General features: G+C 47.2%; 1 protein-coding gene across 3 annotated transcripts in view; it reads right to left on the reverse strand.

Annotated features, from left to right (window-relative positions):
• DPF3 (double PHD fingers 3) overlaps positions 1 to 24,086 on the reverse strand; it is a 277,562-nt gene that overhangs the window by 91,015 nt on the left and 162,461 nt on the right. For all 3 annotated transcript variants that reach the window (XR_010663960.1, XR_010663959.1, XM_065941252.1), the window contains exons 5-6: positions 22,055 to 22,150; positions 12,400 to 12,478 (exon numbers count right to left, since the gene is read on the reverse strand). Coding sequence is in view for 1 of the 3 variants with exons in the window: in XM_065941252.1 (XP_065797324.1) it covers positions 12,400 to 12,478; positions 22,055 to 22,150 (175 nt within the window). In the remaining 2 variants the exon portion in view is untranslated. The remainder of the gene's footprint in view (positions 1 to 12,399; positions 12,479 to 22,054; positions 22,151 to 24,086) is intronic.

A 24,086-nucleotide genomic window follows, 5' to 3' on the forward strand; every position in this document is an offset into this window, starting at 1 on the left:
CAATCTTATTGTCCTCACTTGACAGAAAAAGACACTCAGGCACAGAGAGGTTTTCATGATTTGCCCAAGGTCAAGGCTAGACGCAAATCCTGGGCTTATAATTCAAGAGCCATCTTCTTTGGACTTTATAGAGATGCTGCCTTTGATTCCTTATTCTAGTGAATCACACATTAGCCCATCCTCAGCTTCCCTGGTGACTCAGTGGTAAAGAATCTGCCTGCCAATGCAGGAGACACGATTTCATTCCCTGGGTTGGGAAGATCCTCTGGAGAAGGGCATGGCTACCCACCTCAGTATTCTTGTCTGGAGAATCCCATGGACAGAGGAGCCTGGTGGGCTACAGTTCATAGGGTCACAAAAGAGCCGAACACAAGTTAGCAACTAAACAGCAGCAACAATTAACTTAAAGAGTAAAATAATCTTTTTTAATCTCCATTGAAAATAATTTCAATAACTAATATAACTGCCCACAGTTCTGAGGAAGATAAACATAGAAAGGTTAAAAAAAAAACAGAAGCAATATCATATGGTGTGGCAGCCCCCAAACATTTGGGAATCTGGCCAGTGCGCTCTCTGACAGGATATCTGGGTGAATATCTGACATAAACACTCCCTCAGATGCTTTATTTGTGAGACCCAACCTACCGAGTATGTCTCAATGACCCTTACCTGAAGCAGGCCCCCATCCACCAATGACATCAGTAGAAGTCCCTCGCTAACTTTGGGGAAACACATGTATATTAGCATCTGTGAGACACCGCCTCCTGGATATCCTGCCATGTCCACGAACCTGTCTGTCAAAGTGTCACTGCTCTCCCGAATTACCTCCTCCTCCTCTAGAACACTCCAGTTAAGCCTCCCTCATGTCTTCACTACTCAGGCTCAAGACTTCAAGAGCTATTGTTGCCACCTCCCTCTCTCCTGCACCCTACATCCTGTCTGTCCTCTGCCAGGTTCTGTGAATTTTTTTTTCATAAAGGCTTGCTTGTTTGCCCCATCCATTTTGTTCCTGTTGTCACCACCATCATGTCACCACCACCACACTTCATGTCTTCTCCTTCCCAGAAAAGGCTCCTGTTAGCCACAGGCTTCGGGCTCTCTTCCCTAAACACCTAACCCTAGAGATTAACCATTCCAGAGACGTCTCCAGGACCATCCACGATTCACCGTGGACTATACAGGCCAAACTCTAAGCACCTCAACCTGGTGTTTTGAGCATCCTTATCCAACTCTGTACCTCCCAATCTCCCTCCCCAAACACTCTGCTTCAGCCACGCTGGTCTGTCTTCTATCCTGGTGTGTGCAACGCACATTCATCAACATTTTGGGAGCAACCACTGGGCTGGGGCTGGGATGCAAGTTGAATATGACATAGCCCCTGCTCTCAGAGGCTCACCATCCAGCTGGAAGAATGGACAAATAGACAAACGGGTATCACACGATGTGAGAGGTAGCCTGTGCAGAGGCATATACAAGGCAAGGCAGACTCTAGGAGGAGGTGAGTGGCCAGTGGGGGGATAGCGAGGTTGCAGAGGAGTGAGAGGCTGCCCACTGGGATCAAAGCTTGACTCTGCCAGCTACTCGCTGTATAACCTTAGGAAAGTTAAATAACCCCTCTCCTCCTCAGAATCCTTATCTGTAGGATGGAGATGATCACACCAGCTATCTCCTAGTGCTTTCTCAAGGATTAAAGAATTCATATAGATGGGACTTCCCTGGGGGTCCAGTGGTTAAGAATCCACCTGACAATGCAGGTGATGTAGGTTCGATTCCTGATTCAGGAACTAAGATCCTCACATGCTGCAGAGCAGGTAAGCCCATGCATCACAACTACTGAACTCACCCTCTAGAACCTGTGAGCTGAAACTACTGAAGCTGTGCCATCTAGAATCTGTGCTCCACAACAAGAGATGTTACTGCAAAGAGAAGCCCGTGCACCACAACTAATAGCCCCAGCTTGCTGCAATTAGAGGAAGCTCTCGCAGAGCAACAAAAAGTAAAGAAATATTTTTTAATATTTTTTTTAAATATGAAAAAAAAAGAATTAATACAGACTAAACCAATAGAACATTTCAGGCCCATAATATAAATCAGCAGACTTTTGCCATTACTATTACTACCTCCCTACTGACTCCCACATACCCCTCCATCCCTGGAGACCTCAGTCAATTCAGCACACCCTCACTGAGGACCTGTGTGGCATCCTAGGGAAGCACCCTCTGCCACCTCAGTCCCTGGCCCTGGCCATGCCCTCCCCTGGATTCCTACAGCACTCACTATCTACTCAAAGAAAACTGCCTGTGTTCTTTCCTCCTGTGACAGCAGCCTTCTCTTGCCAACAACACTGGAGACAGAGGAAATGAGGAAAAGGCAAAGGTGGAAGAAATAGTCATTAAGCACATATCATGCATGTGCAAGCATTTTTATAGACATTATCACAGGCAGCTTTCTCAACTGCATCCATCCCCAGTTCACACCTCGGGACAATGGACACTCCCAGCAGCAAGATGATTTTCTCGAAAAATTCTGGATAACAAGCTAACAAGCGGCAGAGCCACAGTCTGACCTCGGGCTTCTCACACCAAAGTCAGCACACCTCCTTCTTCGTGCAGCTCTTGCTAACCCACTTCCCTGAGCCCCAACCAGGACTTGAAATAAGAGAAATCAAAAGGCTGTGCACCAGGCCCTCTGACCCCACAGTTCTGCTTCTGGGAAAATAATAAAAGCGTTATGCAAAGATAGAGCTGCAAGACTGTTTTTAATCTCGGACAAGTTTTGGTCCAAACATCCAACAAGTGAAACAATGATTGGGCAAACTGGGACATGGCAATATCATGGAACACCGTATAGCCCTGAAATATTGTCATAAAAATATCCCTATTGACATGGAAGAATGGTCCTTGTGTGTTGCTGAGTGGGGGTGGGTTAACATGGTACATATTACTTACTGGGGGGAGAGAGGGTATAGTAGATGAAGATCATAAAGAGAACCCTAAAACAGGATACAATGAAATAAAATTCAAGCTATCTCTGAAGAGTAAGATTATGGGTGATTTTTAGTTTTCCCTTTATGCTTATCTGTAACTTCTGATTTTTCCACAATGAACGTATACTATTTCTAACTGGATGACAAAGTAATTCAAGAGGGTTTGCATATAGGTATAAAACAAACTCAAGTTTACCCAAGGGGAAGAGGGGAGGGATAAATTAGGAGTAGGATTAACAGATGTAAGTACCATAGACAAAATAGATAAGCAGCAGGATTCACTATTTAGCACAGGGGACTATTGGGCTTCCCAGGGGGCGCTAGTGGTAAAGAACCCACTTGCCAATGTAGAAGACGTAGGAGACTGGAGTTCAATCCCTGAGTCAAGAAGATCCCCTAGAGGAGGGCATGGCAACCCACTCCAGTATTCGTGCCTGGAGAGTCCCATGGACAGAGGAGCCTGGCAGGATACAGCCCATAGGGTCCCAAAGAGTAGGACACGACTGAAGCAACTTAGCATGCATGCACTGGGAACTATATCCAATATCTTGTAATAACCTATAATGAAAACAAATGAAAAGAGAATATATATAAATATATAAAATATATGTATATATAATCAAGTCACTTTGCTGTACATTTGAAACTAACACAATACTGTAAATCAACTATACTTTAATAAAATAAATAAAAGAGGGTGTGGGTTACAGGCAAGGCAACCGTAGGTTTGGTGGTCAAGGACACGGTTCTTGAGCAAGCGAGAAGGTCTGAGGGCATGAATGAGAAACTTCTACCGCTCCCCAACCCTCTCTCTGACCAGCTCTGCTGTGACAACCTGCAACCTGCGTCCACGATGCGAGGACACTTAAATATTTAAACAGTCCCAGCTTTGCAGGAACAAATGCACTGGGTCTCTAGGGATCAATCCCATGCCACAGGCCCTGCTCCACAAATCAAGTTTCTGGGGCATGGAGGCTGTCCCACCCCTCCCCCACTGCACCCCATGCAAGGACCTGCAAGATAATATCCGCAACAACTGAGTGATGAGCCCGGCTTCCCTCCAGCGACAAGGGCAGCCAGCCTGAAGCCCACATTATTGGCTTTTCTGCTGCAGCTCGAAGCTAGAAGCATGTGAGCCTTAGAGAATGTGGGGCCTTAATGCCCTCAGAAAATTTTTAATAAGACTGCAGTGGTCATCTGATTCTTCCTGTGCACTCAGGTACGAGGGGAAACGGCAGTGATTTTTAAGGAGGCTGAGGTCAAGCAGCCCTGGAGGAGCACACAGCAATCCACTCCAGTATTCTTGTCTAGAGAATCCCATGGACAGAGGAGCCTGGCTGGCTATGGTCCACAGGGTCACAAAGAGTCGGACACAACTGAAGCTACTGAGCATGCACACACACATGCACAAAGTCAAGCAAAGTTTCTGAAACACTGTGGGAGCAGCTGGGGCTGCTCTAGACCCCGCATGGCGGTCTCCTAATGTCCTATACCCCAACAGGCTATGTCTCAGGGAAAGAGCCTCACTGTTAAGCCTGGGAAGAAAGGAGCCCATGATGGGGGGAAGGCGACTAAGGAGGTCTAGAGACTCAAGAAAGGAGCTGGGACTTCTGTGGAGGTTCAGTGGTTAAGACTCCACACTTGTAATGCAGGGGGCCCAGGTTTGAACCCTGGTCAGGGAACTAGATCACACATGCCACAACTAAGATCCAGCACAGACATTTTTTTTTTATTTTTTTTTTAAAAAAGGAGCTCCCAGGGCTTCTCTGGTGGCTCCGTAGTAAAGAATCATCCTGCCAACTCAGGAGATACAGGTTCAATCCCTGATCCAGGGAGATCCCACATGCCATGGAACAATGAAACCTGTACGTCACAACTATTAAGTCTGTGCTCTGGAGCCCGGGAGCCACAACTAACGAAGCCTGAGCACCACAACATGTGAAGCCATGCTCCACAACAAGAGAAGCCACTGCAATGAGAAGCCTGGGCACCACAACTGGAGAGCAGCCCCTGCTCACTGCAACTAGAGAAAGCCCATGCACAGTAATGAAGACCCAGTACAGCAAAATTAAATAAATAATATTTTTGAAAGGAAAAAAAAAAAAGAAAGGAGCTCTCCCCCTCATTGACAAATGAGAAAAGTGGTGTCATAGCCACTTGAGCGGTAGAATCAAGATAGATCAAGGTCTACCCCCAGATCCTGCTTTTTGTCCCAAACATTCTCACTGAGGTCTACCACCCAGAAGACCCAAGCCCTATTCTGATACTGGCCCAACTGGACAGAGTTACAAGCCCACAAGGTTTCTAGAAGGGAGGCAACACAGTGAAGTCATGGGCCACACAATCAAAACTACACATCAAAAAAAAAAAAAAACTACACATCAGTGGGGTGAGGGCGGTAGGGGATGAAGTTCTTGCTTATATGGAGACCAAGTTGAGACTGACAAGACTCAGAGGTGAGTCAAGTTCCCAGGAGGGCTTCCATCACATCTGTGAGCCTTCTGTCTCTAATCTATCCTAATAACCCAGTTAGGGGTGGGAGGTAGAATGATTTTAATAGATTTAAATTGAAAAGGCTCAAAATTATGTAAACTATTCCATTCCACTTCATCTATAATTACTACCTGATTCCAGCTTGCCAACCTGACACTGGGAAGCCGTCTGTCAACAGTGGACAGGGCCTCACCTCATAAATAAAGCGTGCCTGCTCATTCATTTATTGTTAAAGCATGTTGTTTCCTCAGCTTTCAGGAGAACCAAAGTCTCTTTCAGTGTGGAGCAGGACGTATTTGTTATTGCTGTTCTGCAGTCATTAAGTTGTGTCCAAATCTTTGCCACCCCATGGACCGCAGCATGCCTTCAATCTTCCCCAGCTTCAGGGTCTTTTCCAATGAGTCGGCTCTTCACATCAGGTAGCCAAAGTATTGAAGCTTCAGCATCAGTTCTTCCTATGAATATTCAGGGATGGTTTCTTTTAGGATTGACTGGTTTGATCTCTTGCACTTCAACCAACTCTTAAGAATCTTCTCCAGCACCACAATTTGAAAGCATCAATTCTTCAGCTTTCAGCCTTCTTTATGGTTCAACTCTCACATCCATACCTGACTACTGGAAAAATCATAGCTTTGACTATACAAACTTTAGTCGGCAAAGTGATGTTTCTGCTTCTTAATACACTGTCTAGCTGTGTCGTAGCTCTCCTTCCCAGGAGCAAGCGCCTTTTAATTTCAAAACTGCAGTCGCAGTCTGCAGTGACTTTGGAGCTTAGGAAAATAAAGTCTGTCACTGTTTCCATTTTTTCCCCCATCTATTTGCCATGAAGTGCTGGGACCAGATGCCATGGTCTTCATTTTTTGAATGTTGAGTTTCAAGCCAGCTTTTTCACTCTCATCAACAGGCTCTTTAGTTCCTCTTCGCTGTCTGCCCGTAGAGTAGTATCATCTGCATATATGAGGTTGCTGATATCTCTCCTGGCAATCTTGATTCCAGCTTGTGTTTTCATCCAGCCCGGCATTTTGCATGATGTACTCTGCATATAAGTTAAATAAGCGGGGTGACAATATACAGCCTTGACATACTCCTTTCCCAATTTGGAACCAGTCCGTTGTCCCATGTCTGGTTGTAACTGTTGCTTCTTGTCCTACATACAGGTTTCTCAGGAGACAGGTGCAGTGGTCTGGTATTCCCACCTCTTTAAGAATTTTCCACAGTTTGCCATGATCCACACAGAAGCAAATTCTCTATCAGTGTGGAGGAGGGCATATTAGCCAGCAGTCTGTGCAGAGATGTCTTGGGGTATGTCCATTCTGGAGCTGGAGAAACAGGATTCACACCCCAGGTTTAGCATTAACTAGCTGTGTGAACTTGGACAAGTCCCCTCATCTCTCTGAGCCTGTTTCTTTTCAGTAAAGTGAGCTCAATCATCCCTGCCTCCCTAGGTTGGCACTGGAATTTATAGAAGCAATGTATATAAATGCTTAGCACCATGCTCTGCACACATAAGCACCCATTAGCAGATGCTATCACCATAATCAGAAAAGGCTGGGAGCAAAAGACAGTGTTGGTGAGAATGGGGGGAAGTCGGAGCCCTTGTGCACTGTTGGTGGGAATGACAAATGGTGCAGCTGCTGTGGAAAACAGTACAGAGTTTCCTTAAAAAATTGAAAGTAGAACTACCAAGTGATCCAGCTGTCCCACATCTGGGTATTTATCCAAAAGAGTTGAAATCAATATCTCAAAGAGATATTAGCGCTCCTATGTTTGCAGCAATTTTCTCAATAGCCAATATGTGGAAACAACCTAAATGTCCATCCAAGAATGAATGGATACATAAATGTGTACACATACACAATGGAATACTAGTCATCCCTTAAAAGGAATATCACATTATTCAATATACAATAACATCGATGAACCTTAAGAACATTGTGCTAAACAAAATAAGTCAGTCCTAGAGAGACAAATGGGCTTCCCTGATAGCTCAGATGGTAAAGAATCTGCCCGCAATGTGGAAGACCAGGGTTTGATCCCTGGGTTGGGAGGATCCCCTGGAGGAGGGCATGGCAAACCATTCCAGTGTTCTTGCTTGGAGAATCCCCACAGACAGAGGAGCCTGGCAGGCTACAGTCCATTGGGTCACAAAGAGTCGGACATGACTGAGGGATTAAGCACAGCACCCCACAGAAAGACAGCTATGGCATGATTCTATCTATATGAGTTATCTATAGTAGTCAAATCCATAGCATCAAAGACTGGAATGGTAGTGCCAGGGGCTGGTGGGGAATGGGTGATAGGAAATTGCTAATTAACGAGCATAAAGTTTCCATCAAGCAAGACGAGCAAGCTCTAAAGACCTGCTATACAACGATGTGCCCCTATTCAACATATAATTCAGCATATTCAGCATCTAATGTTCACTTAAAAATTTAAGAGGGTAGGTCTCAGTCTAAGTGCTTTTCCTACAATGTAATTAAATTTAAATTAACTTTTTAAAGAAAATTTCTTTAAAAATAGAGAAAGAAAATAATAACTTCACAAATCACTTCTATTGTGCCCCGCAGAAGGGCAAATGGATGCATTGTTCCTCCCTAAGTGATTGAAACTTAGAGACAAATATTCTCCCTCTTCCTAAAAATCGTCCCATCACCACCATCCTCTTTCCCATGATGCTCCTTGAACATGTGAAAGTGAAAGTCGCTCAGTCGTGTCTGACTCTTTGTGACCCACGGACTATACAGTCCATGGAATTCTCCAGGCCAGATACTAGAGTGGGTAGCCTTTCCCTTCTCCAGGAGCTCTTCCCAACCCAGCGATCGAACCCAGGTCTTGTGCATTGCAGGCGGATTCTTTTCCAGCTGAGCCATGAAGGAAGCCCAAGAATACTGAAGGGGGTAGCCTATCGCTTCTCCAGGGGATCTTCCCGACCCAGGAATCAAACCAGGGTCTCCTGCATTGCAACCGGATTCTTTACCAACTGAGCCATCAGGGAAGCCCCAGGAAAATGGAAAGTGAGTCTCTCAGCAGGAGTCTGCCGTAGTGATGCAAAGAGAAAATCCAGGACTGGGAACAGTTAGAAAGCAAAGTGGCAAATGCCTGAAAAGATCTTTAAAATACTCTAGTGGCTCAAACCCAAGGATTTCTCGCACAGATCTATCCTCTGTCATCATCCCACCTATAAAAGGGAGTAAATTATATTACTGGGATTTAAAGTTATCGAGTAAATTAAAGTCAACTGCTGGGTTGCTGAATTTTATATTAGACTACTGAGTTTTATAACAATGTTGAAAGAACAGGAAAGATTCTAAAGAGAAAAACTAAAACAGAAATCAAGTCAGTGACACTGCCTGGAGAATTCCTGGAGCCTCCAGAACGTTCAGATGCAAAAAGCAGGGGATAATAAAAGGGCTGATCAGTCACAGGCCCGAAGCCTTCGGATCTGAATGAAGTAGAAGAATCATTCCCAGTATTCCTAAGTATCCCCTGAGAAGCTCTCAAAAGATGCAGGTTTAATAACATCTCAGTTATCTCTGCACAGGTCGTCCAGGCCCACACTCTGACCAACACCAACAGCCTTTCCTACAAAGTCTTGTGCAGGTTCTTTACTTGCAGGGATTGAACACTCTCTCCCCTTCAGCAAGAGATTAAAAGGGAAGAAAGAGAGCTTTAATCCTGAAGCTGGGTAGACTTTCAGGATAATTAATAGAGATTGGTTACTTGTTGGAAAATGAAGGATTGGGTAAAAAATAAATTATGTTTAGGTGATTGAATATTTCCCTGAGATGGAATAAATTCAAGGACTGAGTGAAAGGTAACAAGAAAACTATCCATCACTTGAAGTTAGCAGGTAAGATAATATTTCAACCACTCATCTTGAAAGGGAACCTTGGACCAAGAACAGAGCAGGACGACTATAGGAATAGATACCAGGAAGGGTTAAATACAATCACACCTGAAAAAAATAGCTACAACTACTCCACAGAAACCTGAGAAGAGGTGGTGGGGTCCAAGGTGGCCTAATATTTTCATAAATAACTCGAAATATGCAGTGGGGATTATGCAAATCAAACCACACACAATACAAAAGTGGCAGGGATTGCGAATCTGTGAAGAATGAAATTTAACTACTGGGCACTGTCTTTAAATTTACCTTTATTGAATCTTGTATATTGAAGTCACATATTATTGTATCTCTTTATGGAAACTCAATAGGGCTGAATGCAGAGTGATTTATGGAAGAAGGAATAATCAAATGCATAAGCAGAAAAGAGCACACACCTGGAGAGGCACTAGCCTGGGGGTCAGGACAGGCACCGCGTGGGAAGTGGTTGAGATGGTGCACAGTGCAATAGGGTGGCCAATTACTTCTGTTCTCTACAGATGCAGGTGGTGCTAAGAGCCGATGTGTAAAATAAACAAGGAAATGTGTCTGTTACTCTTTGAACCACTTGGTCTTGGTACTACTTTCAATGAGAGTGCTGAGTTTAAATTAAACCTGGAAGGGGATTCAGAGCAGGCCAGCACAGAAATTATGCGATGTGTTCCTAGGTAAACCAAGAATACCAGGAGATGTTAGGAGGGCCTCCAGCACAGATGAAATGCTGAATGTGCCTATTGGTTGGGAAAAGATGCACAAAGCTAAGCGGGCCTGTAGGAAAGAAAAATTTCAGCTCCTATTAAGGGAAAAAAACAATCATTCAAAGCACAGTTGGAATCATGGAAGAAAGGGCAGCTTATGGTAACACCATCCCTGGGGACATTCGAGGAGTTGACCAGACACCTCTCTACTTAGGATGCATTAGAGATTATTAAAAGCATTCCCTGCTCAGATCGGGGGTGGGAGGTGGGCCTTGCGACCTCTCCAAAGGTCATTCCTATCCCAAAGGATCACATGTCTGAAGGGCACCAGATAAAAATAAAGTCTATTAATCACTGAGCTGCCGCACAGTTTCCTAAGAGAGCCAGACTAGAGAAGGGCATTCCACGGGGGACCTTGTTCCAACGAGGGAGGAAAAGGGAGGCCCGTGTAGGCAGAACCAACTGCAGAGACTTCCAGAAAGCCTGCAATCGGGCATCCCAAGCGTCACAGGGAACACAGGAGGAGGAAGAGACCCCATGGGGAAGGGAAGCGGAAACAGCAAATGGCTCTGAGAGCCCCTAAACAAAGCCAGGGAGCTGGGGGACAGGGTGTGAGCCAGGCCAGGTGGGGACACCCGCAAAGGGCACGTCCTGGATTTAACGCTAAAGAGGCAGACCTTGGAGACAAAGGAGTGAAGGCAGGAACCCAGGGGAGGATGGATAGGGGTGAACGGGTGTGTCTGGGATTATTAAGGGCTGGGAACCTGATGAGAGCTGGAGAGACAGAGCAAAAGGTAATCCCACTGTCTGGGGGGGGCAGAAAATCACCTAAGAAAATGCAGGCTTTTAAAAGAGGAATGGAGTCGCAATGCCCCAGTTCCTAAGCTGCTCTTGGCATTCTTGATAGCTGGGCTGCTCTGGCCAGACACAGCGGGAAAGCCTGCTCCCGGGGCGTCTGAAGCACCCTTCCCAGCCCTGAACCAGTCTCCCGAGGAGCTAGCATGCTTGGGCTTTTATGCGTCAGAACAAAACTGAACGCTTTCCAGGAAGCAAGACCCAGGAGGAAGCAGGCACCTCCCGGCACTGCCAAGAGACATCAGACCCCATGCCTTGCTCCCTCCTCATCCTGAACCCACACCTGGGGATGGAGACGATGTTACCTGCAGGACTCTTCTCAGGACTGTCATCTGCATGGTGTACTAAACAGTCAAATGGGGGTCGTGGAGTTTGAGTTCTTCTAGCAAAATGTTCTCCAACCAGCTGTCACCCCACCAGGCACAGAACACCTTGTGGAAATCAAAAGAGGCCAGCGAAGAGGGAGGAAAGACGTGGCACCCCCGATGCACTGCCTGTGCCCCGCACCGTCTCCCTTGGGGGTGTCCTGCTTTCATAGCGACCGCAGACACCGGCAGGGCGGGAGGGGCGCCCGAGGGACCACCGTGCCCAGCCCAGCCTCAGTGGCCCCACCGCAGACTGTGGCAGAGCGCTGCGTCCTCAGAGAGAAGGCAGGAAGGGAAGATGATCAGGGAGTGCGGTTTCGAGGGCCGCCCCTGCCATGGAGCAAGCAGATGGTGCCCGATCTGGTGAGGAGATAACTAGGGCAAGGATCTAAACCCACTGCCCAGTGCTCTCTGGTGGGTGAGAAAGACAAAGCTCTCTCAGGCTGACGGCAGTCCCTCCGAAAGCTGCAGGTCTCCCAGGCCCACCTGCTGCCACTGTTCCCGCAGCTCGGCCCCCCGCAGTACCTCCCCAGCTCTGTCTGCAGACCCTCAACCCCAGAGCCGGGGAGTCACTTGTCCAAAGATGCTCCTGAAGCCAGTGAGAAAGGCTGGAGATGGATCGCGGGACATTTATTAAACTAAGTCATCGTCAGAGAAAGATTCATAACCTGCCTTACCTAGGACAGGAGAGAGAGAAAGAAAGGAGAGAGAGGAAATTAAAGAGAAACAAATGAAAAGTCGCCGGAGCCAAGCACCTCTGTTGGAGGATTTTGAGTTATGTTTTTGTTTGTAATTCTCTGAAACAGAAAAAGAAATAGAGGATGAACCTTACAGAGACAGAGAGAGTGAAAGAGAGGGAGTCAGAGGAAAGCCACGAAGGAGGCCACTTCAGGGAAAGGAACACAGGGCAAGGAGGCCTCCCAGGCTGGCTTCTCCCTCCAGCAGCAACACCAGGCCTGGGGGAGCTGCCAGAGGAGGTCAGGTGTGACTGCAGTGAGGTGGCAGCCAGCAGACAAACTGAGGTCTGGGCCCGAAAGGAGGAGCCAGCAAGCCTGGGGCTGGAGCAGCTCAGGGAAGGGTGGGGGCCCGAGGCAGGAAGGTGGCATCTGCTGTACTTACTGTCACAGACGTAAGGCTTGTCATGGTCTTCCTGCGAGGCAGCATCGTGTCTCCTCCTGCCACCTGCGGAGCCACGGGCCTGGGGAGACATGGGAATATCGGGGTGCTTGTTATGCTGACAATCACTATGGTTCCCCAGCGGGTGTTCTGTAAGGCCCTGAGTGCTTCACCTGGATCTCCTTATTCAACCTTATACTTCACTCGTACCTATACCAACCCAAATTTATGGGTCAGGAAACTGAGGCCCAGAGAGGCTAAGTAATTTGCCCAGACGACTCAGCAACTCACTTGTATCACCTCATTAAATCCTCACAACTCCAAAAAGCAGGTGCTACTATTATCTCCATTTTACAGATGAGAAGACTGAGGCAACAGAGGGGTGAAGTAGCTCACCCAAGGTCACTTGGTCACTAAGAGCTGAACCAGGACGTAAACTCAAGACACTGACTCCAGAGCCTTGGGCAGTCAGAATTCCCATCCTCTACTGTTGCCCCCAGGACCTCTTACTCCAACTCCTTAGCCCCAGGTTTGCTGACACCACGTGGGGATGCCAAACCCGCTCCTCTCAGCAGCCAAGATGGTGGGAAAATGAGAGCAAGCAGCGTGAGCATGCAGCCATCACCCCAGACTCCTGTGTTCACATCCCCCTCCAGCTAAAATGTCTCGAAAGCGAGCCAGGTCCAGAATTGGGGCAGGAGCCCAGGCCCGTGGGGCACTCCCTCCCCACTTGCTCAGCCTCCTCCAAGAGGTGGGTGCCTGCTGAGGCCTCCCTGTGTGGTCTGCCGCCGGCCTCCAGTCAGTGGCCAAGACCTTGACACCTTAAAGTCTCCTGGGGCTGGACTATTGACACCCCTGCCGTGTGTGCATCTCCCAGAAAGGGCCAGCATCATCACGGCGGGGGGTGGGGTGGGGGTGGGCTTGGGGTGGGGGAGTGGAGGGGTGGGCTCCACCTCCAAGGATTGACAAGAGCAGCCAGAGAGGGAACTGGCAGCTCGGCAGCTCTGGGACAGTGGCTACGAGAACATGGCAGGGTTTATTTTTAGACCTTTGTGAGTCCTACAGCGGCCACGTGGGTAGCACCCTCGCCTCCTCTGGGTCATTCTCTGGTAATGAGTAGCACTAAACTCCCAAGCAGGTTAAGGGCCCGCTGGGGTCTTTGGGGACAGAGGCAGGAAGGTACAGTGGATGAGGAATAAAACACGGCAGCACCTGGTATGCAGGGCAACCAGGACCTGGCCTGGAAAAGTGGTCCCGGGGTGGGGGCAGGGGGGGGGCTTCAGAGTCAAAAGGCCTGAGGTGCTCTCACACACACACACACACACACACTTTCCCTGGGGACATCATAGCGGAAAGGCCTGTACCCCAGTCGCATGATGTACACCCTGCCCCCAAACACACACAGTTCACAATCAACAACCACCTGCCAAGCTACGGCGGCCACCACCTCCTCGGTTGTCTCTCTCCAAAACAAATGACAGCATCCCCCCTCCCTCCTCTCCTCCCCTCCAGGGCGCTTTCCCGCCTGGCCTCCCCGCACCCCCACCATCCCTGCACACCCCAGGAGCCAGCAGCCCCCTCCCCTCGCCCTCATTACGCAGGGTTGACCCCAAGAGGGAGCTGTGCGGCCCTGGCAGCCACCCTCTCCACGCCGAGGCACCGACAGGCTTCCCTCCCTGCCCACGTTGAGGGTGGTCACCCTCAGCTGCCCGCGCACCCCCCCAACAACGTCCCCTCGGAGAAGCCGGGGACAGCTTGACGTGTGCAGCCCACAGCCCTGTCACAGCCGCCTCGGAGCAGGTGAAAGCAAGTCAAGCAGAATGACAGAGGCAAAGGCAGACCCAGGGAGGGGCTCGGGAGACTAAAAATACTTCCCGCCCGCAAGGGAGGAGAGGAGGAGAGCCGGGGCTGGGAGCAGCCCGAGAGGGAGGGAGGCCCCGTCGAGAGCCAGGGCTTGATAACACTCCCTCTCTCTCCCTGCACCTCAGTTTCCTCAACTGCAAACAGGGATTGTGGATCCAGGGCATCAAGGACACAGGCCAGGGATGCCTCCAGTGACTGGTATATATGTATGTGAAAGTCGCTCAGTTGTGTCTGACTCTTTGCCACCCCATGGACTATAGAGTCCATGGAATTCTCCAGGCCAGAATACTGGAGTGGGTAGCCTTTCCTTTCTCCAGGGATCTTCCCAACCCAGGGATCAAACCCAGCTCTCCCACATTGCAGGCAGATTCTTTACCAGCTGAGCCACAAGGGAAGCCCAAAACTACTGGTTTGGGTAGTCTATCCCTTCTCCAGCAGATCTTCCCAACCCAGGAATTGAACCAGGGTCTCCTGCATTGCAGGCAGATTCTCTACCAACTGAGCTATCAGGGAAGCACTCTTCAAATCTCCTGCAACATATCAAGCCTGGAAACTTGAAATCCTACTTATCTCACTCACATGTCACCTCCTCAGAAAAGCCCTCCTGACCAATGTATGTTCACTCATGCCTTCCATCCCACTTCATGTCACAGCACTTAGCATTATCTTGCTTCATACTGGGCTTCCCTGGACGCTCAGATGGTAAAGAATCCATCTGCACTGCAGGAGATCCAGGTTTGATCCCTGGGTTGGGAAGATCCTATAGAGAAGGGAGTGACTACCAGTATTCTTAAGGGCTTCCCTAGTAGCTCAGTTGGTAAAGAATCCACCTGCAACACAGGAGACTCCGGTTCAATTCCTGCATCAGGAAAATTTGCTGGAGAAGGGATAGGCTACCCACCCCAGTATTCTTGGGCTTCTCTGGTGGCTCAGCTGGTAATGAATCCACCTGCAGTGTGGGAGACCTGGGTTCATTCCCTGAGTTGGGAAGATCCCCTGGAGAAGGGAACAGCTACCTACTCCAGTAATCTGGCCTGGAGAATTCCATGGACTATATAGTCCATGGGGTCACAAAGAGTCGGACACGACTGGGTGACTTTCACTTTACTTTTCACTGGTATTCTTGCCTGGAGAATCCCATGGACAGAGGAGTCTGGCAGGTTACAGTCCAGGGGGACATGACTGAGCAACTAAGCACATACACATAATGTTATACTATATATTTGTTAGTATACTTGCTGGTTTTCTGTTTCCCCCACATAAGGGTGGAAAATGCATCTATTTGGGCCACCATTATACTTGGAACTTGGCACAGGGCCAGCCACCTAAACAGCACTTAATAAATATTTGCTGAATAAATGAATCAATCCACCAGCCAGTCAGTAAATTAACTGTCTTTGGTTCTTCTCCTTCATTCTCTGTATCCAACTGGTATTGTGTCTTCCTTCAAAGGACATCTTAGGCTTTGTATTTCCCGTTTACTCCATATCTTAAGCCAGGGGCATCAATTAACCCTTGAGCTGCTCAAAGAACTCACCAGCTAGGGTTCTACCTCTGCATTGCCCTACCCAATGCATCCTGCATGATATTCAGGCTCATGAGACAAAAGGAGTGTAGGACAGGAGCCCATGGTCATCCATTCAATCACATACTCATTTACGGCCATCCGAAGCCTACTGATTTAGCCAATGATATCCTAATACCAACTCTACCACAATCACCTCATGCTCATGCTAAATCCAAGTCTTTGTTTTGATTGATCCCTGTCATGGATCAGCCTCTGCTCTGCCCAGCCATATCTGGTCCATGCTTTAGCCTTGTTAACATGCCACTCCTCCAAGAATCTTCCTTTTGTCACACTAAGGAGTAAAGCATCAGTTTTAAAGTCAGACAGACATATCTTTAAACACTAGCATGGGTTTTTGGACAAGTTACTTGTCTAAGTGTCAGTTTTCTCAGTTGTAAAATGGGCAGAGCAACATCTTTATTGCAGATTTGTTGTAGAGCTAATAAGGGGGTGTGAAACCACAGGGGACAATGCTAGGTCTACAGGAAGTACTCAATAAATTATTTCCCGTCCTTGCCCAGTTGATTTCTCTTTCCTCTGAACTCTTATTGCATTTGGTAAGTGCACAGTCAGAAGCCTGCTGCTTTCTAATTGTATCATGACTATTAGCATTTTCTCCTCAATTTAATTCCAAGGTCCTGGAGAGCAAAGATGACACTCCATATTTTATTATAACCCCTGACACTTAGTACTATGCAGGGCACACAGCAACCGAAGTTCTTTCTTATATATTACCTCAGTTAATTCCTACAATACCATCTGAGTTTAACCAACTAATATCATTCCCATTTGGTACTTGAAGAAACAGGTTCAGAAAAGGCTCATGACTTGCCCATAGTCACAGAGCCAGTGGAAGACAGAGGCCCAGATTTCCAGGATCTGTTACAGAAGACTTTGAGACTGATGTCCAAAGAAACCACTCTCCCCCTCTGAGAAATGCCCATCTCACTCCACTCCTCTCCACTCCACCTCCCATTCACACACTGGTGGGCCATGGCAGCCATGATTGCATCACATGGCCCTGCCCCCCTGGCCACTGTTGATTGGCTGACTCAGAAGTAGACACATGACCCAAGCTGGGCCAATCAGATTCTACCTCCAACAGACTTCAAAGTGGAAAATAGTGACTCTAGTTAGTACAGGTCACTTCAACTAGGGACTCATAAATTCAGGAACTATGGGGCCACATGCACAGCGAAGCAGAAGAGGCAATCGTGTGAGAGAAGGATAAAGAAGGAAGGAGTAAAGACCATAAACCACCTGGGTTCCTTACTTTTTCCCTGTCCTAAATCCCTGCCACTTTCTGGTCCTAGCTGAACCTTCAAAAATTGCTCAAATCTGGTGCAATAGCTCAGCAGCTTTTCAAATACTTCCCATTTTTGCTTAACCCATTGAGTTTTCTACAACTAAAAGATTCTCAACTAGGACAGACTCAGTCCCAAGCAGAAAGTTAGTTGCTCTGTACCAGTTGTTCTCAAATAGTAGTCCAGGGATCCTTGGGAGTTGCTGAGACCCCTTCAGGGAGTCTCTTATGTCAAAACTATTTTTGTAATAGTCCTAGAGTGTTATTTGAAAGTTTTCACTCTCATCCTCCCACAGGTGCACAGTGGAGTTTTCCAGGGGCTACACAACACAATAATGTCATCAGTCTATGTGCTGGTATACTCTTAAGTTTAACATTTTTCTGATTCTAATATGGGAAGTATCACTGGTTATAAGCCATCAGAACAACAGCTTTGGGGGCTCTCAGTAGTTTTTGAGTACAGAATCCCTGAGACCAAATAAATATTGAGAACTACTGTTCTACACTCTTGGTATTTAAAGTGCAGTGCTCAGACCAGCAGCACTGACGTCATCTGGGATACTGCTAATCGAGCAAAATCTCAGTCGCCACCCACCAGACCTACTGCATCAGAATTTACGCTTGAACAATATCACCAGGTGCTTTATATGCACATTAAAGTTTGAGAAGCACTGGACTACACCATACTGCATCATAAACACTTACTGATTGATCAACTGATTGATAACACTCACGTGGATGACTCACAGGAATTTCATGAATTTTAAAGAGCTTTGATTGTTGGGCTAAAGTTACCATGGACTTACAGTAGGGCTTATTGTTGCATTAACGCTACCAAAGACTAGGGTCAATTATTAATTGTTGGGCCTAAATTTCTCTCACCTCTCAGGGAATCTCCATTGCCAAAGTCAGAGAGTTATTCCCTTTGCTTGCACTCTCCTAATAATATTTCACCTTTATTAAGCACTCAAAATCGGTTGTGAATTACTAACTCAATTTTATTTATTTTTTTATTTTTTTTACTAACTCAATTTTAATGATGTAGAAACTGAGACCCACAGTACTTAACGTTATTTGGTCAAGGTCACAGGAGTTACATAATTGACCAAAACTCTAGTAAGTAGTAGAGCTGGGATTTGAACTCAGTGTTCAGACAAGGTAGAGACTGTTCTTGCCATCACTACCTTAGCCCTGACTTCTATGAACACACAGAGCATCTGGTGGTCTTGTTAGAGTGCAAACTCCAATTCAGCCCAACTAGGGTGGAGTCTGGCATCTGCATTTCTAACAAGCTCCCAGGTGACATTGATGCTGAAGCCCAGGGACCACACACTGAGACAGCCTTAGACTGCCTCTCAGTCCTGACAACAGAAATGGAGTGACTGTCCTCCAGGCGCCAGCAGCAGCTTGAATACATGTTAAAGGGTAGCTTCTTTGAGGTTGTGCATGAAGCAGTCTCCAGTCCTTATTCCAGCACAGGCAGGCTCACCTGTAACTTTTAGGTCCTTCCATGGTTCCCACCACGGGTGACATGTCCACCATGTTACTGCACAATGTAGAGCCATTTGACTGCCCCTCAGCCAGCATGGATAAGCTCAGAACTAGCCTAGGCCCCATCTAGCTCCCTTGCTGTGTTCAGGCCTTTTCTCAGCTCCCAGAAAGCTCAAATAAGACTTTTTGTTCTTTTCCTATCATTAAACCATTCATTCAACAAACAGGCCAATGGCCGCACGCTGGGCACTGAGCCATGTGTGACCCAGTGGATAAGTACAGACCTGTGTTCAAATCCTCACTTCTTCCTTACTGGGTTGGACAACCTTGAACAAATTCTTAACCTCTCCAGAAGTAATAATACCAACTCATAGGAAAGAAAGAAGCAGTGCTGACCAAGAGAAATACAATGAGGGTCACATGCCATTTTAAATTTTCCAATGGCTACATTTTTGAAAAGAGTGAAAAGAGAAAAAGATGAAATTAATTTTAGTAATATATTTTATTTAACCAGATGTATCCAAAATATCTTTATTTCAGTGTGTAATCAATATAAAATCATTAATGAAATGGTCACCATTCTTTTTATACTGTCTTCGAAATATATGGCTTCCCAGGTAGCTCAATCGATGAAGTATCTACCTACAGTGCAGGAGATTCGGGTTGGATCCCAGTTCGGGCAGATCCCTTGGAGAAGGAAATGGCAACCCACTCCAGTATTCTTGCCTGGGAAATCCCGTGGACAGAGGAGCCTGGCAGGCTACAGTCCATGGGGTCACACGAGTTGGACACGATTGAGCGACTAAACCACCACCTTTGAAATCTGGTGAATATTTTACATCTACAGCATATTTCAATTTGCATGAGCAACATGTCAAGTGTTTTGTAGCCACAGGTGGCCAGTGGACAGTGAAGAAATACAGAATGCAGCATAAAGGACCTGCCATCACTTTCAGTAACGCAGCTCTCATTGTGAAGAGCCTCATCATTGCCTGATGTATAGGAAGTGTACAGTCAGTATAGACGACTGTTGCTGCTGCTTCAGATGGTATTCTTACAGAGGAGACACCTAATTCATATTTGCTGACTGCAAGTTCAATGCCTAGATTTCAGGGAGTAGAGATATTAAAACAACCATTGTCTACCATCTACTAGAGTAAGTTTGGTTTGGGCTAAGAGAAGGGATGGAAACCTGCCTGCAGGCATATAGCAACTGGCGTTCACCAAAGGCTCAGAAAGCCCACATTATAAAGTCTTCTTTAACAATAGAACTAGATCATTCATTACTTTGTAACCCCCAATGAAGGCATGGGTGCAGGCAAATTCATCAATGGCCACTAAGAAGACTAGGTAAAAACGCAATGGGGCACTTTTCTAAGGAGAGCTCTGGCTGACAACACCCAAATTCACTGACCAGCTTTACCACCACTGAAGTCAGAACCAGTGGACAGCATACGCCTCCAGATGTGAGGCAATAAGAAACACACATCACACTTAGGAAAGAGTTGAGCCCCAACTCAACTCTTAGGAAAGAGTGTGTATATGTAAATACACACACACGAATATCCACAATCTAATTGTCTCTCATCAAAACACTAGTTTTCAGGAAATAAAGAGGATCCAGGGACACATTAGACACCACCAGTCTGCCAACTCTAGAATATGAAAAATTCTACAAGACCAACCACCCAAGTTCTTCAACAAATAAATGGCATGGAGGGGAAAAAAAGTATATATGTGACAGGGAATAGTAGCAAGGAAGAAATGTTATAGAATGCAAAAGACAAGTTTCAAACTACCAAAGTCATTTTTGAGAAAATCAGGGGGAAAATGATCAAGGACTGGGTACCAGAATGGTGGTGGTTTAGTCACTAAATTGTGTCCAACTCTTGTGACCGCATGGTCTGTAGCCTACCAGGCTCCTCTGTCCATGGAATTCTCCAGGCAAGAATACTGGAGTGGGTAGCCATTCCCTTCTCCAGGGGATTTTCCTGACCCAGGGGTCAAACTCAGGTCTCTTGCATTGCAGGAAGATTCTTTACTGACTGAATCACCAGGCAAGGTAGAGGATATTAGAATAGTTATTTTTATTAGGTATGATAATGATGCCTGTTAGAGATATACATTAAGATATGGCACAGGTTAAATGAAAAAAAAAAAAGTCTAGAACTTGCATTGAAATATTCCACATACAAAAAAAAAACTACACAAAAAAACAAACATACAAACCAACTGAAAGTGGGAGTAAAGAAAAGATTAAACAAGAATGTCAAAGCACTGATCATGGAGGAAGCTGAGTTGCAACTCTATATGGTGTGTGGCATCAGCGGGCGGCCCTGTCCAGACTGAGAAATTCCAGCTCCTATCCAGGTCAGAGCACCGTAGCTCAGAGTGGGTACTGCTGGGCTCCCTGCACCAGTCACCGAGGAACCTGCTTACAATACAGCCTTCCAGGCCTGACCCCGGACCTCCTAAATCACAACTTCCTGGAGTGGATCCTGCAAATTTGCATTTCGATAGGCTCTTGTGGTGATTTGGATGTGTGCTAAGACTCAAGAGCCACGGGAATAGAGAGCCTTGCCATGATCACCACTTGACCCAAGTCCAGAGGGCATCCAGGACTAGCCTCTCATCCGGGGAAGGGGTAAGCATCCATCCAGAGCCTGAAGGAGCCAGACCAGCCTCACAGCGCTAATTCTCCTGACGGAAAGCGGCAGCTCATCCCCGACACGCCCACTCCATCAGGTTATTTTCAGATACTCCTGCAGACCCCTGAAGGTGACCACAGACAACCCCTTTGGCCTTGAGCATGAGGACTCTGGAGGACCACCCGTAATGCCTGATAGTGCCACTCAGGTTTGGCTCCCTCCCCTCAAGGGTCACCCTCATATTTTTATTCCTTCCACCATGGATTTCCCATCTGCAATTCTCCAGGCTTCTGGCCTTTTCTTGCCACATTCCAGGGCCACACACCTCCAAAATTCTTGCCACACCTGCCTGGGAACCATCAGTTATGGCCCTGGCATGCTTTTCCAGTATGCTTCTGCTCTCTGCCTGGTGAAAGGTACGCCAAAGCAGTACCTGTGAGGTGGGGCAGCCCTAGGGATAGGACACTTCCAACCTTCTTCTATGACTGAGGAATGAGGCCAGCAGTCACATTCTCCTCATCCTCTACCCTCGCCCTCACCCTCACCCTCCCCATCCCCTTGCTGTGCCCTCTGCCACTTTTCTCCCTCTAGCCAGCTCTAAACTCTGGCAGGTTACCACCTGGGATCAGAGCTCTTCTGGCCGTTTCCTCTCTGGGTGTTCTGCGAGGAAGACCATGGGTACACTCTCTATCCAGCTGCAGCAGGATTCTGAATCTGGGGTCCAGTTGTCTGGCAGGTCCCCCAACTCCCTGATCTCTTCCCTCCCTCCTGGCATCCCCGGCTTACCCGTCCTCTGGTCCGATTCTTCCGCTTGGGAATATCCTCTTCTAAATCCTCTTCTTCATTTCCTTCTTCTACATTTTCATCATTTTCTAAAACCCTCTGAAATGAGGAGAAAATAGAAACATTGAGAAATAAAGCACAAAGGAGAAAATCCTCAGAGGGTAATGTTGTGTTTTGCTGTTGTTATTTTTAACACAGTGAAGATGCTGCCATGGCTCAGCCTCCAAAATGCTGGCCAGGAGCTGGGGCTCCTGGCTACACTGACCCTCTCTCCCAAGACCCTTCCAGCCAAGTCCTCCCAGAACACCGGCCTTTTCAACACTTTTTGCCCACAAAGTGTTTTCTAAAAAGAGAATACTCTAGTAAGGATACTCTTCTATGTAGGCCCAAGATGTCTGGTCAAAACTTCAGTTCAGTTCAGTCACTCAGTCGTGTCCAACTCTTTGCAACTCCCATGGACTGCAGCACTCCGGGCTTCCCTGTCCATCACCAACTCCTGGAGCTTGCTCAAATTCATGTCCATCGAGTTGGTGATGCCATCCAACCATTTTATCCTCTGTCTTCCCCTTCTCCTCCTGCCTTCAATCTTTCCCAGCATCAGGGTCTTTTCCAAAGCTTACTTTAATGTAATTTTCCCTTTGTTCCTCAAGGGCCACCTCAAAGACCTGAAAATACGTCTCTCCTTTCCCTGGCATTCTGGAATTCTGCCTAGTTTGATGAAAACAAGTAACTTCCTATCCATCTGGCCAGAATTTGACATGAATGTGTTATTCCTCATCTCCCATTGTTATGTTCTTTTAAGAGAAATGGATTGTCCTTACAGCACTTGCAGTAGAGCTTCAATTTAATTCTCTCTCTCCAATGGCCCTGAAGTCATACTGTAGCAGAGAAGCCAGCTTCCATTTTACAGGTAAACAAACTGAGGCTGAAAGCAGTTTCGACTGCTCAAGATCATACAACAGAATCCACAGCCAAAGCAAGGTCAGGTTCATCAGCTGAGTGTTTCCATTTCTCTCCCAGCTCTTGTGTCTGAGAATTCCAAGGCATCTTATGATACTTCCTAGAGGACCTGAGCACCTCGCTCACTTGGTGGGAGGCAAGAAAATGGAAACCTGTATCTCCAGGTTTAAGGGAGGGATAAGAGACCAAGGCAGAGGACCAGCCCCCCCCTCCCGCAGGGTAGATGTGGGATAAGGGGAAGGGCAGCCCATGGATTCCATGCCAGGGGTCCTAGGAGCTTCTTTGTAAGCTGATTGTGTGACCCTGGGAGAGTCATCATTGCTTCGTGCCTCAGTTTCCCCAGTTACAAAATAGGAACTCATTCATTCAGACAATCAACAAACATTTATCTAGGGCTGACTACTTGGTAGGTGCTGTCCTAGATCAGCCACAGTGTGATCTAGGACCTGGCCCCAGTGTACTCTCCAGCCTAATGCAGGGAAAACAGATTCAAACAGCATACATAACCATATAATTACAACTGCTATGGAAACAGAGGCAGACAAATTCAAAGCGCTGTGAGAGGCTGTTAGAAAGAAAGTTTACCTTATCTGAGGTCAGGCAGGGCTCACCTGAGGAAGTGAACAAAGGGTATTGAGACGTAAAGGATGAACAGGGACTAACCTTGGGACCAGGGACCGAGGGGAGAAGAGGAGGGAAAGAATTCCAGGGAACAGCACGAGCAGACACCCAAAAGCAGGGAGGTGAACATAGCTTGTCCAGAGAGCACGAGGAGGCCAGTGTGACCAGCGCTCAGTGGCTCGGGGAGAGACCGGCACAAGATGACGCTGGAAAGGTGGGCGGGTAGCAAGTCATACAGGACATTGGCATCCACCCATCCTATGGTGATGGTGTGACAATCACACAAGCTATGAAAAGGCTTAGAAGGCAGCATGCATGGTACTGATTTCTAGTATCACCATCACTGTTCAAGGGGCCTCCTGGGCCATGCCCTTGGCTTGCCCTCAAAGCAGGAAGCCCAGGGTGAGTTTCCAGTGACCTTCTCCCACTGCCTTCTTGTCAGAGAGTTCCATTC

Source organism: Muntiacus reevesi, chromosome 7, assembly GCF_963930625.1.
Source record: "Muntiacus reevesi chromosome 7, mMunRee1.1, whole genome shotgun sequence".
Taxonomy (NCBI): Eukaryota; Metazoa; Chordata; class Mammalia; order Artiodactyla; family Cervidae; genus Muntiacus; species Muntiacus reevesi.